At 49.6% G+C, this 16,429-nt stretch overlaps 1 protein-coding gene across 5 annotated transcripts in view; it reads right to left on the reverse strand.

Annotated features, from left to right (window-relative positions):
* Positions 1–16,429, reverse strand: part of FBH1 (F-box DNA helicase 1) — a 48,381-nt gene that overhangs the window by 517 nt on the left and 31,435 nt on the right. For all 5 annotated transcript variants that reach the window (XM_082738760.1, XM_082738761.1, XM_082738759.1 and 2 more), the window contains 5 exons: positions 16,155–16,230; positions 15,357–15,554; positions 14,696–14,821; positions 12,749–12,855; positions 302–433 (listed from right to left, as the gene is read on the reverse strand). In XM_082738760.1, coding sequence (XP_082594886.1) covers positions 302–433; positions 12,749–12,855; positions 14,696–14,821; positions 15,357–15,554; positions 16,155–16,230 — 639 coding nt within the window. The remainder of the gene's footprint in view (positions 1–301; positions 434–12,748; positions 12,856–14,695; positions 14,822–15,356; positions 15,555–16,154; positions 16,231–16,429) is intronic.

A 16,429-nucleotide genomic window follows, 5' to 3' on the forward strand; every position in this document is an offset into this window, starting at 1 on the left:
GGAACTCTCGAGACCCCAAGAGACGAAGCGTTAGCGTTCTGATGTTTGCAGACATGCAACACGGCCATCCAGGGTCAACTCGACTCTATCAGATTCCCGGGGGGGGGGGGGGGGGCAGCAACCTGAACTGATCGAGGCACGGGGAGGAGGACCGAGGCGAACCGGAGCGGGCCCTCCAGGGAAACTGTGGTCCTGTAAGCGCCGGGCCACAGCCCAACCCGCCAGGCCATGCTCGCGCCTAAGACGCCGCCCACGACCAAATGGAACGCGACAGAAAGCCCAGGCTGCCGAGGCCACGTACGTAAGTGATGGGGAGCTTCCTCATGGTGAGCACGGTGTCCACGGGGATGGCGTTGTTGCACTGGCCCACGCAGCAGCGCACCACTCCGGTCTTCAAAACGGCGCTGGTCAGCTCCGCCTGCAGGAAGTACTCCTGCGCACAAACGGGGAGCGGGGGAAGAGGGTCACCGCGGACCCTGCGCTCGGAGGGGGACGAGGGTCCCCGCCACGTCTCCACTGCGCTCAGCTCGGAAACTCCGCCGGTGCCGGAGCCGAAAACGCTCTTTGGACATGGCAGAGTCCTCACGGGAGACAAGCACCGACTGTCCGAGCGCCCTCGGCTCTTTGGCTGCCCCCCGCCAGTCAGGCCGTCAGCAAGACAGGATGCTTAGAGCGGCTCGGCCAGAGTCTTGACAGAATGGGCAGTTTGAATAAAAGGGCTTAATGGGCAAACAGGAAATAATGATATTTCAGGACTGCGTCTGGGTTTTTATCTCACGCCCACCTGTCCCAGAACCATTAAAAATCATCCGCATGCTGCCTTTTCAAGCCAGGTGAGCTGAACCGGCGGCCTTGAAAGATGTGCCCACATGCACCAGCCTGTCCCCTCCTCCCGGGCTTGTGCCTAAGCGAGTGAGCAAATGCTTGGGCTATTCGAGCCTCAGTCTCTTCACCCGTCAGATGTGACAGCAGCGCCCGGTTGGTCTGACTGTTGGGAAGAGGAGACACTCACACACGCTAAGTGCTCAGAGCCCGGCACGCAGGAAACACCAAGCCAAACGCTAACAACCTCCCAGACTAGAAAAGTCAGAGGCACAGGGACCAGTGTCTGGTCTGCTGTGCCCGGAATTTAACACAGCTGTGGCAGACGAGTAAAATCACAAATACCTGCTGACTGAGGAATTATGATTTCCTGTTTTCTGGATCACAACGGGCTATGGATCTAATTGTGGCAAAACCTGTATCTAGTATCTGGACTGATCTGGCTTTCTCTCTTACAGGATCTGTCTGCCTACAGCAGAACAGAACAGAAAATACATAAGCACTCGTGTTCCCACCAATAACTGAGGGACAATGAAACCAGGAAATCCTTCCAAAATAGGACGGGGTCTTGCTGCAATCACCTTCGTCTGTCGTCTTTACTCCCCTCCCCGGGGGAGCCAGTGCACCCTTTCTGATCCGTCCTAAAAGGGCTTTAAGTTTACACATACGACCCAGAAGGCTAGGTATCATTTTACAGGTATTTGTTGACATAAATGGTGTACTTTGGGCTGCTTCCCATCTAGTTCACGGAAGTGTCACACCAGGTAGGACCGCATTGCTCTTTTCACGTCTGATTCAAGCCGTTCCCTCCAAGCGGACACTCAGGTTGTTCCCAAATTACTGCCCACAAAGCAGCGACAAACCTGCTTGTACACAGCTTCCCACCCACACACGCAAGGGTTTCTGCGTTTACAAACTTTCTGAGCACAATGCACACCAAGAAACTCACTTCGCGTTACAATTCTAGACGCACGTACGTGCGTACATCAAAGGCTCAAAGAACGGTTTCATAACAGTATTTAACGGTAAGTGCAGTGTCGTCTTTCTCTTTCAGATTTTATTTCTACCTTGCTTTTTAACAAAAACTTGTCATAGCCCACTAAATTCGTTTCATTAATCACGAATGGCTTGAGACTGACACTTAGAAAAGCACAGCTCCAAAGCAGCGGTTCTCAAACACGTTGGTCTTAGATCCCCTTGACACTACTAAACATGACAGGTTCCAAAGGAGGTTTGTTTACGTGAGTCTTATCTGTTACTATTTACTACATAAGAAAGGGGCACCTGGGTGGCTCAGTGGGTTAAAACCTCTGCCTTCGGCTCAGGTCATGATCTCAGGGTCGTGGGATCCAGCCCCTCATCAGGCTCTCTGTTCAGCGGCGAGCCTGCTTCCTCCTCTCTCTCTGCCTACCTGTGATCTCTATCTGTCAAATAAGTAAATAAAATCTTTAAAAAAAAAAAAAAAAAAAGAAATTTAAGCCAAGAAATTCTAGAATGCTTCTCTTTTTTTAATTGTTATGTTAGTCACCATACAGTAGCAGACCACTAGTTTCTGATGTAGTGTTCTATGATTCATTGTGTGTATATAACATCTAGTGGTCATTACTACATGTGCCCTACTTAATACCCATTACCAGGTACCTCATCCCCCCTCCCCCTCCCCTCTGAAACCCTCAGATTCTTTCCCGGAGTCCGTAGTCTCTCGTGGTTCATCTCCCCCTCCAATTTCCCCTTCAGTTCTCCCCTCCTTCTCCTAGTGTCCTCCGTGCTATTCCTCATGCTCCACATATGACCGAAACCATATAATAATTGCCACTCTCTACTTGACTTCTTTCACTCAGCACAATCCCCTCCAGTTCCATCCATGTTGACGCAAATGGTGGGTATTCATCTTTTCTGATGGTTGCGTAATATTCCATTGTATATATGGACCATATCTTCTTTAGCCATTTGTCTGTTAAAGGGCATCTTAGCTACTTCCAGTTTGGCTACTGGGGACACTGCTGCTCTGAACATTGGGATGCACTTGACCCCTCTTTTCACTACATCTGTATCTTTGGGGTAAATACCCAGCAGTGCAATTATAGGGTCACAGGGAAGCTCTATTTTTAATTTCTTAAGGAATCTCCACACTGTTTTCCAAAGTGGCTGCACCAACTTGGATTCCCACCAACAGTGTGAGAGGGTTCCCTTTCTCCACCTCCTCCCTAAACATGTTGTTTACTGTCTTGTTGATTTTGGCCATTCTGCCTGGTGTAAGTTGGTATCTCAATGTGGTTTTGATTTGAATCTTCCTGATGGCTAGTGATGATGAACATTTTTTCATGTGTCTGTTAGCCATTTGTATGTGTTCTTTGGAGAAGTGTCTGTTCATATCATCTGCCCATTTTTTTGACTTATTTGTTTTTTGGGTGTAGAGTTTGAGAAGTTCTTTACAAATCTTGGGTATCAGCCTTTTATCCGTAGTGTCATTTGCAACTATCTTCTCCCTATAAAACAGGTGCATCTTGCTTGGGTCGTGGTTAATACTTTGGCATCTGTACATTCCCTCAACCACCCCTCAATAGATTGACTAAGCGGAAGAACCCCCAACAAAGGGAACAATCAGAGACAAGGCCTCTGACACAGACCTAAGGGGATATGGATAAAGCAGGATGTAAGAGGTAGACTTTAGAGTAGCAATTATGAAGCTGATCTCTAGACTTGAGAAAAATATTAGTGACAATAAAGAGTCTCTAAGGGCAGAAATGAGATCAAATCAGGCCGAACTTAAAAATGGTATCAACGAAATGCAGTCTAAACTAGATACTGCCAGGGTAAAGGAGGCAGGAGAACAAATTAGTGAGACAGAAGACAACAGAAAAGAAGGAAACCGAGGCGGCATGGGAAAAACAAGCTTACAGCCCAAGAGCTCAGACTGAGAGAGAGAAATGATTCCATGAAATATTCCAATGTCTGAATTATTGGGGTCCCTGAGGGGGAGGGGGGCGTCTAGAAGATATAGTTGAGCAATTCATGGCTGAGAACTTCCCTATCTGGGAAAGGAAACGCATCCGTGTCCAAGAGGCAGAGAGGACCCCTCCCAAGATCAATGACAACAGACGGATGCCCTGACATATAATAGGACAACTCAACAAATCTTAGAACTAAAACACTTACTCTTCTTAATAACAATTAAACCTATCACATGTTAATGTTTTTATCAAAAACAACTGTATTTTCAGAAAAAAAAAAAAAAAAACTTGGAAGAGTAACATTGCTTTCATGTCTGGCTTAATGGAAGACAACCAATTCTGCGTTCAGTCTGTGGTGAGAACACATGTCCCGTGGCCTCTGGAAAACTCCCCTGTGCGCCTGTCAGAGCACTGAGTGAGAAGGGCGGATGACACCCTGATGTCCTACACAGCACAGCGTACAGCAGCCAAGGTCTTACCAGGACTCATAAACACAGCTGCAACTCTTCACCCAGGCTTTTTTCATGTACCCTTCACTTGGTCTGACTCTCCTCCTTCTGGGAGGTGGATCTGACTTGCCCCCAACAAACCCTTTCCTTGTAGCATAAACTTGATCATACTTGATGTCTTGGTCTTCGCTGTGCACTGGGCAGACGAGCTCGCTTCGGCTTCAGATCTGGTGAGCCAGCCAGGGGTTCCTTCCTGAGGGCTTGTCGTCAGTCCCAACCAGCGGCCCCATGAGTCCAAACAGCTGCCTGGGCTCTCTGTCCTAGGGTCTGTCCCCGGAGCCCCTTTCTGCTTGGGTGCGGCCAACCTTCGGGGCTTAATTTTACTCCGGTGGCAGGAAACAGTTTTAGGGTTCGATTGGGGCAGATGTCTCTTGGTGAGTACCTAGCTGATGGCACAAGAGCTCGTTTCTTCCTCCCATTTGGTTTGGCTCTTAGATTTCTTCCTCCTGTTCAGCTGCCTCTTAGCCTCTTTTCCTGCTTCAGAAAAGGTTGGCAAGGAAGCAGTTTGGTTCAGTCAGTGGGGTTCTGACTTACGGAGGAACTAGAAACAAGGAAGCTGTTTGGTTCAGTCGTGAAGCAACCCCACGCCCACCCCCACAACTCCCCGCCCTGACTTCCAGGGAGGAACCAATGGTCACAGAGTCACTCTTGGCTTAGTTTGGTTTGTCTGTTGTTATAGCTTTTGATATCTTTGAATAAAACCAGACATGTTCCACTTGGAAACTGGGAAATGACACTTTGATTCTCCCACATGCAACCTTCTGGGCCATTCTCCAAACCTGGGCAATCACTTTTGGCAACACTGCTTGGCCACAACAGTCAACAGACTCTGGACAGAAATGACCAACTAACAAATCGATAAATTAGACAATACCATCTTGCAATTGGGTTTTGTAAAAGGGGGAATCTTTGGAAGTTGGGCATTTAAGATTTTGTCTGCATCTTGTTTGTGTGGTATTGCTAAAGTTAATTTATAAAAGAGCTCTAGTTTAAAGGCAAGAACTTGTAAAAACTGGGCATTCTAAAACTCAGAAAGATAGGGTGCCTCGGTTGGTTAAGCGTCTTCTTTGGCTCAGGTCATGATCCCGGGGTCCTGAGATCGAGCCCCTCTACCCACCCACCACTTGTGATCTCTCATTCACGCTGTCTCACAAATACATAAAATCTTTTTTTTTTTTTAAAGATTTTACTTATTTATTTGATAGAGAGAAATTACAAGTACACTGAGAGGCAGGCAGAGAGAGAGAGAGAAGGAAGCAGGCTCCCTGCTGAGCAGAGAGCCCGACGCGGGACTCGATCCCAGGACCCTGAGATCATGACCTGAGCCGAAGGCAGCGGCTTAACCCACTGAGCCACCCAGGCGCCTTTTTTTTTTTTTTTTTTTTAAAGACATAAAATCTTTTACAAAGGTAAAATTCAGAAAGATAGGAATCCAAATGTTTAAGTTCCTGTGACCTTGGAAAATACTTGGAATTAAAAGCTAATTTAGGCTGTTGGTTTACTAGAAATAAGGGAACCAAGTCTGTAAAGCTGTAGAAGTTTCGTGAGAAGGGAATCTTCAGAAAGGAGTTTTGTGCGTGGTCAGGACTAAGATTACGAAGACATACTATATAAAGAGTCTTACTATATAGAGTGCGCAGGATCAGACACGAGTTGAACAGTGACTCAGTATCAACAGGAACCTCAGCTGGTTCTCTAAGGAGTTCCAAAAGTTGGATTACTCTTCAGGGCATGCTACACGGGGGCAAGAGTCCTGGTTTGGGGCCATGAGCGTTGAGGGCATGCCCTTGGCAAGGCAGCTGTCTTTGGTCAAGGCAATCCCTGATGGTTGCAGGACCATGGGCAGTGCTCCTGCTGCTGGGAGTCCCTCATTCCTGATGAAGACTTTCAATGAAGGCGAAGCGTGCATTCCAACAGATTCTTGCTTGAACCATCCCTGGTTCTCTGTTTGCTCTTCCAGATTTAAGGCTATGACTTAGAGAAATTTGGTAAAATATTCCTTTGGAAACAAATATGGAACACGTACGTACCTTCTTCTCCCAATCTGATCCCTCCAGAATTCAGAAACTGACTATTCTTATTTTTATAGAAATGTATGTATTTGTATAAGTTTGATGAGAATCTGGTCTTATACAGAACACAACTGGAAACAGTGGTTATATTACCAAGGCTTTGACAGGATCAGACACGAGTTTGTCCTATTTGAGGGACACGTGCATAGGCTCAGATATGACCAGACAGTTTTAAGGAACTAAGGATGACTTTATGGATCCAATGAAACCCCTTGGAAAAATCGGTCTGGTCCCTTGCTTGTAGGGTTCCCAGCAGCCTTATCAGAGGAGTAAAGAAGATCACCTCCCAGCACATGCAGGAACCTCAAGATATTTGGGGGACCTCGAAGATAGGAATTCACCGAAATCTATAGTATTGTAGGTAATGTCTGATGCCAAGTGTTTGGTTTGTCTTCTTAGCCTTAAGAGGCTGTTAGAAGTTGAATGTGAAATTCCTTATGAAAAGTTCCAGCAGAGCAAATTTATCCAAAAAAAGGCGGCGGGGGGGGGGGGGGGGCAATTACTACTCCTGCCATGCTCATGCGAACAAGTAGGCCAACTTTGTTAAAACTGGCCTTATTTTACAAACAAAGGAGTCTTCATTTGGCTACCTTTGAAAATGATTTTAGAAAAACTGTTCCAGTAACACACCTTCCTGGGTGTTAGATTCTAGTTCTGAATGAACAGTCTTTGAGCGGATCAGTTTGCCTGTTCAGCCGGACTGAAGCCGTGCCAGCCGCTCTGCCTCCGGTAAGAGTGGCCCTTGGAGGGGCTCTGCGGAAGGCCCCGTGCTATAACTAGGATCTTTAAGATGCGGACGGATTCCCACTGGGCAAATGAATCATTTCACGGTCTAACAGTTTCTGAAAGCTAAAAACAAACCAACTAACCACACCTTTAAAACCCCAAACATCGTGGGAAAAATAAGTTTTCCTTTACAATTAGCTTGAAGACAATCAGGCACTGTACAGTGAGAGAACAGTGTCCCGGCCATCGAGACGACCAGCCCCCTGGCCCAAGGCACAGTTATACAGCACGTGTCAAAGTGGCAGACTCTCCCCGTCCCCAAAACCCTACCGGTGGATCCAAAACTGCCTAACAGCTTCTCCCCTAGACTCTAAATTCCACAAGGCCATGGAGTGTGTTACTTGTCTAGTCACCTGTACTCCCTAGTGCGAACTACAGTGCTAGGCACGGCACAGGGGCTGCCAACGGAGGGAACAGTCAATTAATCAAGCCACCTCCACTCTTCCCTGGCATCCTGGGGGTCTGCTAGTGCCGCAGGTGTGAAGACAGGAGCCGCTGAGAAACACCATCGTCCAGGGAACTGCCAAGGGGCTCATGTCATAGTCAAGTGCGAGCAGGAGGACCCGCATAGCCGCAGCAAATGCTATCCAAAGGAAGGAAAACAAAACCTACCCCAGAGCTTCGCTTGAACCCTCAGGCTTCAGGAACCCAAAGGCACCTGATACCACTACCTCTGCATCCCTTCCTTAAATCTTTCCAGGCTGCTTTGGTCCTCACTAGCCATTGGGTCGCCAGCTCCTCAGTCCTCACCCACTACCTCCTGGGGGTGATTCTGTCCTCGTCCCCGTTGTAGAGAGGAGGGCACAAGAGTTGAGAAAGGAGGTCACTTATGCAAACGTTGGAGAGATGGGACCACAGGAGATACGGGGCTCCAACCTGGGTCTAAGTCCAGAACCTGTGCTCTCTCACCGCCAAGCAACAGTGAGGCTCCCTCTCTCCCGCGATCTGCAGACACAAAGCTCCAGGACAAGGAGGCACATGACGACAGAGCTTCGCCACCAGAGCTGCTGAATGAATGAGTGCATGCGAGCCAAGACCTCCACATCTTCTTCGGATGCCAGTCCCCCTCCCCCATACCTTCCTTTTGGAGCCAAACGTCTCGACGACCAGTAACCTCGAGATCAGTAACCACCTCAGAGGACCCCCAGCCCGCACTCTCCCGAAGCACCGACAGTTACCCCGTCAAGCCACCCGGACCCTTCCCTAACACCCTCCTCTCGGTGCAGGTGCAGCCCTGGGCCAGCTTCACAGATGAGGACACGGGCGCACAGAGTGATGAGTGACGTGTCCACAGACTGTCCGGCCAGGAGAACTGAGCTGAGAATCGGGCCTGGCCCAGCCCCAGGCTGGAACAGGGGCTGCCCTCATCCAGGGACAAACCCTTCCCGAGCGCCCACAGTGTGCCAGGCGCCATGCTGAGGATACACCTGTGCCAAGTGGATTAAGACTCGCGGATTCTGGGAGGCTGAGAAGCTATCTCTGAGAAACCACATGACTTCCCCACGCTGCATTCAACAATGTGGTGATTCTCCTCACTTCCTCAAAACTTAAGGAAACAAAGGAACCAAAGGGCTTCTGGGGATTCGCTAGATGTTCTAAGGGGGTGAGAGAGAAGGAGGCTGCCTGACCTGCTCCTGGTCACAGACACCACGGTGGCTTCTCACTCTGGGTCGCAGGAACAATGGCTTCCTTTTGTTCGAAAGCCTCGCATGCAGGGCTGCCCCGTTCACGTGTTTTCATGTTCTCCACTTCATTATCCTAGTCCCCTGCCCGGAGCCTTCAACACCCCACAGCCTTCCTCTCCGAGCGGAGCGGGGGCTTGGCCACTTCCAAAGAGGATGTCTCCAAACAGAGGCCTCGGCCGTGACAAAAAGCAGAAGTATTTCCTCTCACGCAAGGGCGTTCGGACCCAAACTTCAGCTCACAGGGACGGGCCACGTTTCCGGGGCTCCCTCAGGGCCTTCTGGGAGCAACAGATGTTTTCCAAGCCAGCCTCAGCAAGGCGGAAGTATTTCTCTTGATTCCATAACCCTTTCTACATGGGGGAAAATTCACGTTCCCCATAAAATGTAGGTGATCACCAACTGACGAGCTTCCGACTAGCTTTAAAAAGCCTTTCAGACGCTTCTGTGTAACTGGTGGGCTGTGACTCTCAGGTAGACAATCTCTGTGGAAAATCTGGCAGCATCTAGAAAGATCACGCACCCATTTATCCTCTACCTAGGAACTAAGATTCGCACTGGCAAACCAGAAAACGATTTGTGCCTTGTGATGCCTCGTGGCATTACTCCTCAAGGCAAGAGACTGGAGAGAACCCAGTGGCCATCAGCGAGGGGCTACACCAGCCATGATACACAGACCCAGTGACGACTCCACAGCGGTCCCAAGGGATGAGAAAGAGCTGCACGCGAGACTAACAGTGAGTGATCTCCACACACATTTCCCAGCGACAAAGCGAGGTTCAGAACGCTAGCTCGGGGAATGTCACCTTTCACGAGAAAGGAAAATAGGAAAATTTATATGTATCTGCTGATACTTGCAAAAAGAAATACCAAAGGATACACTGAACACAAATTTTTAAAAAACAGTTATCAATGGTGCAGGGAGAGTCTGAAGGGGACAATGACAGAAGGAGATACAAAGTTCTGATGTTGAGAACATAAATGTCTTATACATTCAAAAAAGATAATTAAGTCACAAAGAAGCAAAGCAATCCCTGTAGAGACAGCAAACAAACAGATCTATCTTCTTGCAATTACACTGGCGGATCTAACCCCAGAGGAAAAAGAACTGACTTCAAGAGCCCTCAGAACATGGTACTCGTACAACACGGCCTAGTGGAATATGGAGAAACGGGGCTGTCAGGAAACCTCAAATTGCACTCCGTACTCTGCTGACAGGAATACCGGTACTGCTTTGTAACTGCTTCTTCAGTAGGAGAGTGTAAATAAGTGAGCAATAAGCACCGTTAGGAACCGAGATCTACACACCCACGTAAGAAAGCAGATCTAGCGTGGCGCATTCTGTAGCACACTCACTCCACCACGAGCCGCATTCGAGGGAAGGGGGGGTCTTACACTGCTCTCTATTAAGAAACTTACAAGACTTCACAACTCCAAATTCTGTTTGGACCCTGACTTAAACAAAACAACTCAAAAAAGGCATTTTTGAGACAATCACAAAAGTACGAATATGGACTGGGTAGCAGAGGCCACATGGAACTATCATAAATTTTACAATGTAATGGCACTATAACTATGGGGGGGGGGTCCACTTTTTTTTCTAGAGATATATATTCCAACTGTATATAGGTATGATTTGTATATAGTAATTCAATTTATTACTTTCTTGACTTTTAAATATCTCAGAATTTTCCTAAGTTAGAAAAAATCCCCTTGAGCCGGCGTCGTGAAGTGGAATGCTGCTTCGCAATACCCCGGCTACAAGTCACCAATGTGGCAGCTCGGTTCTGTGATGAATCCAGCCTCCAGAGCACCACCAAGTCTCCAGAGCACCACCACACTCCAGCTTCTAAAAAGATATTGGCGGTCCAAGTTTATACAAAACTCATGTAATCTCTACCTAGAGATTGTTCGTACATAAAAATTATAGTTGACCCTCAAATAATTTTGAAATGCACGGGTCTACTTAAACACGGATTTTTTATTTTTTAATAGTGCAATGCTGTAAATGTATTTTCTCTTACTTATGATCTTCCCTTTGTAGCTTACTTTATCATAAGAATACCGTATAGAGTATATCCAACATACGGAACACGTGTTAATCGACTGTTTATGCTATCCGTGAGGCTTCTGGTCAACAGTCAGCTACTACTTAAGTTTTAGGGGAGTCAAGAGCTACCAGCTGTCAATGGTGAGGGGTACGGGTGGAGGGGAGTGTGGTTCTGTGCCCCTCACCCCCTGAAGTTCAACGGTCAACTGTATTTCTACTTCCCCCGCCCCGGGGTCCTAGCTCAGAGGTTAAGAACAGATGCTCTTATCTCTAAACCCCGGGGCCAAGTTCAGACTAGCCCCTGCCGCTGTCAGTAAAGTTTTATAGGGACACCGCCACACTGACGCATTAACGACTTGCCTGCCTGCCGCTGCTCTCGCACTCTTGGGGCAGAGTTAAGCCAATGCACCAGGGGCCATGCGGCCTGCAACAGAGACCTGACACATTTACTGTCTGGCCCTTTCAAGAAAAAGTGTGCGAAGCTCTGCTCTAAGTCCTCTCTGGAAACCGCTGGTGACCCAGGTGCCAGTAAGGACACAACCCAAAGAAGGGCTCTGGCTCTGGGATCTGACACACAAGCCATCGCCCACGGTGAGGCCCCAGCAAAGCAAAGAATCCTGGCGAAACATGCAGCTGATTTCAAATTCCAGAAACAATCTATGGCCAGATGGGCCCGTCTAAGAGAAGCACAGAAGAAAAAAGTGCTACCAACACGTAAGGGAGTCAGTCTCATGCAAGAAGCTTTTGCTTTGGGACGGGTCCTGGAGTACTGGTCTGCAAAGCAAAGCTTCCTCCTGGGAGGCTCTCACACCATCTTCCTCAAACACGGGAAGAGAAATCCTGTGTGTTGTCTTGGTCATGGTCCAGCTCTGTGCCTGGAATGCAGGCTGGGGGAGGGCAGGCGTTCTCTGGCCACCAGGTCACCTCTGGGGCCTAGGAACAGGCGCTGTTCTGTTCTGAGCATCAGGGTTCGGTGTCACCACCACTGACAACGCTAGGACTTCCAGACCATGTACTAAAAACCGATTACTGCCCCATACCACCGGCCGGCCCGAGGTGCAAGGCTGTTGGCGTTCACGGCGCAGACTCCACAGCTCCCAGCAGTCCCAGCTCCTTGAGAGAGCATGAAATATGGCGCTTCGGCTGCACAGTCTTTTCTGTGCTCGAGACAACAAAGAAAGTAAGAGTATTTACAGTAACTTTTCCACTGACGTTTTTGGTTTTTGGCTTAAGTATTTTTGGTTCAAGGAAAGATGGACCAAGTAGCCACTGTGAGCTCAGACTTCTGTTCTCGTTTTCAACAAAACTGAGAAGACTAACCAGCTTACACCCCGACCTGTGAAGGGCAGGAGAGGACTGGATATAAGGGGGGAGCAGGTTGGTTTGTAGGGGATGAAGCGTGAGCATCGACACTTCCCTATATCTTAGCTCTTGACCAGAGGCCTGGTGCCTGAATATTCCTTCTCCCCTCCCCAAGGACATTTTCCTTGGAAGAAGTCTGTTGGCGGTAGCAGCAGCTGCCGGATCAAATGAACTGGGTAAAGGGAGGGAGGGAAAGCAGACGCAGGACACGTTCCGGCTGGTGTCTCCCCCAGACGGCTCAGCACAAAGTGAGCAATTAAGAAACACATCAACAGTGGAGATTTTCTAAAAGAACTTGTAAAACTGAACCAGGAAAGAATTAAGAGAACCCGCATTTTTGTCTCTCTGATTACAGCCCTTCCTGCAGCAGCCATAAGCCCCAAAAGAAGCCCTTCTCTGCCCGCCGGGGATCCTGAACCAAAGGCCTTCCCAGGTCGCAGACTGATCCCTTACTCAAACCCAGCGAACTCTGAATGTTGCCGAAGTAACTTGTGCTACTGATTCCTCTTACCCCAGCTAAAGTCAGAATGTTCTCCAAGGATTTGGTCATGATGAGACGCTTCTTGGCACGGGTTACTGCAACATACAGTAAATTCCATTCATCCTCAGAAAACGACTCTAGAGAAAGGGAAGGGAAGAAAGGTGTCAGCTCCGAGCCTGCTGATGAATGTGTGTTCGCCTCTACACGCTCACTACCCCTCCCGCCCCCGCCTCCCCCACCAAGACCTGCTGGCTGCACACACAAACTCTTCCTCCAAACACCAACTCCAAAAACATACGAAACCCAACAGACTAGTGGCATGATGAGTTTTAACCTTTGCTGTGACTGGTACATCCCGGGAGCCCGTTCACAGGTTGTCTGACCCCTGGGAGGGTCTCGTTCATCCCCCAGACCTCCTCATGACAGCTGTGGGGGACTGACAGGGACACTGAGGCTCACAGAGGCCAAGTCACAAGGACACATGGGCCGAGGCTAAGCAAGGGTCTGTGAGCAGAAGCCAAGACTACTTGCCTCCAAAGCCACGTTCCTCCCTTTCCCTGACACTGTCTCTGTCTCTCTCTCTCTGGAAATGTCTTGGGCTGTCATATGACAAGCAGAGAAAACAAACACATCCCTCTACTGTGTCCTGGAAGCCTGGCCCCGACAGTCACCACACCCAGCATGGCCGGGAGAACATGGCCCTGAGCCACTCATCGGTGGCCACGGTAAAAGCCACCAGACCGTGCACTTTAAATGGACAGATTTTATGGTATGTGAATCAGACCCTGATAAATCGGCTATAAAACAAAATATAAAAATATGTAAACATGCAATGGCCAGCAAGGAAAAAAAAAGGGTAGTAATATATTAAGTAAACCTTTCTTCTCCAATATGGAGCCGCTGTTGCCTTGGGCCACTGCGCTGCCCCACTCGACTCTAACCTACCTTCAGCACCACGTCTCTCTCTGTTAGGGATACATTCATCAGAGACCAGGAGTTTGGACCATTTCTACTCACAGCCTGCCAATGTAGGCTCCACCCCAAATTCTGAGTCCACAGTCAGCAGAATGTTTGTTTGTTTGCAGAAAAACTTTACATGGTTTAATTCTAAGATTCAAAACCAAAATGACTACACAGATGCTCAGCACATAACAACTTGCCTTGAGTATAAACTTACATAAAAGCAAACAAATGACACAAAGTGCTTACTTTTTTATGAATTTCTGGCCTCTTTAAGTAAAAAGGAGATTTAATTTTAAAAAACTACACTTTGGGGGGGGGGGCACCTGGGCGGCTCAGTGGGTTAAAGCCTCTGCCTTCGGCTCAGGTCATGATCTCAGGGTCCTGGGATCGAGCCTCGCACCGGGCTCTCTGCTCAGCGGGGGGCCTGCTTCCCCGCCGCCCCCTCCCCAGTTATGATCTCTGTCAAATAAATAAAATCTTTTAAAAATTAATTAATTAATTTAAAACTACACTTTGGGGACGCCTGGGTAGCTCAGTCAGTTAAACGTCTGATTCTTAATTTCAGTTCAGGTCACAATCTCAGGGTCCTGGGGTCGAGTCCCGAGGCAGGGGCTGTGCTCAGCGGGGAGCCTGCTCGAGCTTCTGTCCCTGCACTCCTACCCGCCCCCACATGTGCCGGCACACTCCCTGTCGGTCTCTCTCTCAGATAAATAAAGTCTGAACAGCAACACCTGTGGGGAGCAGGTGAATTGTTTCAAAGCTCCGTGAGGCTGGGCAGCCAGCATCTGTGGTGAAAAACCCGGAGCTGAACCAGAACCGCCGCACCCGCACCCTGGGAGGAGCGGACCCAGAAGACTGGCTTTCCTCAAACACACAGTGTGACGATAAAAAACTGGGAGCTAGGAGGTGTCTTTGCTTTCCTTCTAGAAGGGTCATGCCAAGAGGCCACCACACCCGGCAGAAAGCAGACGACAAGGGAGCCCCGCGGGCAGGCAGCGCACGGACGTGTCTCACCGACTCGGAAGTGGGGCAGCTGCGCGAGGTTGTGCCTGGCACACGGCACTTTCACAAAATCATCCAACACGTGCACGGTGTCAAACTCCAAGCCTTTGGCCTTGTGCACAGTGCCCAAAATGTACTCTGGGTTCAAAAGAGAGCGCACGGTTAGGTGGGGGCGTGGCAGGGGAGGGAAGGAGAGGGGGAAGAGAAAAGCGAGCTCTTCCCCCCACGCTCCTAAAAGCAACGGTGCTGCCAGGACCCTTCCTTGCCCACGTGTTGCTCAGGGGACAGCGGTGGGGGTAGGGAGACAGGAAACGACAGGAGACCAGAAAAAAAGAGGGAGAGGAACATGAAAAGACGGGGAAGGAGCAACTTGGGCGTAGACGGGCCACTACCTGGGAATCACGTTCCAGAGCTGGCGGGGACTGGCCCAGCCCTGCAGTCCGCAGGCAAAGGGACAGAGCCACGGGAGCCCTGAGCCACTTGCCCGCAGTCCCACCCGGAGCAGACCCCACGACAGAACGGAAGGCCCGTAAGGAAGAGCACCAGCTCTGCTCCCCGCCCCCCAGGCTCTGAGGCGGGGGTGCCACCGAGCCCCGCTGGGCCCCCCGGAGACCCAGGAAGAAGACCGTCGGCCGCCCTCCCGCCGGGAGCTGAGGAACCCCTGTCCCCTCACCTGCGAAGTCCAGGTCTTCTATGTGGCACCTCTCGATCCTTCGCACGAGGTCTGGGATCCTGGTGTTGTATTTCTCCACGACCGCAATCTTGGCCTCCAGCTCCTTGTCCTCGGCCGCCGTCACATACCTCTTGAAACCACTAAAGCCTTCTTTGTGCACCCATCTTCGAATGAATCTGTCCTTAATAACGAGGTTCTCTGAGGAGAACACACACTCGGGTGAACACAACAGGCCACACTAGGCTACGCGGCAGCAGCTCCACATTCCTAGCCAACAGCAGCACAAACCGGGGGGTGGATCCAGGTTCTAGTCCCGACTGCATCACTAACCTGCTGTGTGACCCTGGGCAAGTCAGAAAGGACCTGTGCTTTAGCCTCTCCGTCTCCAAACAGGATCGAGGGCCCAATACTCGACTGCCTCCCCTACTTCACAGGGACGTGAAACAGCGCAGTGCGGAAAAGAACTATGCTACAGGATGTTAGAAATGACCGTCTGAGCCCATGCGGAGGTTTCGGCGGGTAAAGGTGCCCAGGCAGACAGAAAGATGGTGAGGGAAGACAGCCTAAGGGACCAACAATAGGAAGAAACGCAGACTCCTGAGAGAAGGGTCTGAAAAGTGCTCTCAGGATCTCTGTGAGAGGCAGCCTCGGGCATCCCACTCTTGATGGGAAGAGAGCCGCCCTGGTCCCCCCTCCTCCAGGAGGAAAGTAAGATCGCGGACGCAGGGCGAGCCCGAGCCTTCTCCCGTCCCTGTCACCAGCGCTTCTGTCCACTGCATCGGCCAGGAGGCTACTCACGTTTCTTCCGCTCTTCCTCCGGCTGAAGAAGGATCCAGATATCAATGATTCTGTCCAATCCAAATGATTTAATCCCCTGAAAAAGTTTTTTGGTGGGATTTTTGGTTTTTGTTTTTTGTTTTCCATTTTGTTTTGTTACTGTTGTTTTAACAAAACAAAGTAAAGCAAACGTAGAGATGGAATTCTGAAATGAGGTGTTTTCGTGGAAACGGACCTCAATCGCACCCAAAGCACACAGCGGGCGGTCTCCTGGGGCACGGAAGCACTAGCCACCA

Source organism: Mustela nivalis (assembly GCF_964662115.1).
Source record: "Mustela nivalis genome assembly, chromosome: 7".
NCBI classification, from domain to species: domain Eukaryota; kingdom Metazoa; phylum Chordata; class Mammalia; order Carnivora; family Mustelidae; genus Mustela; species Mustela nivalis.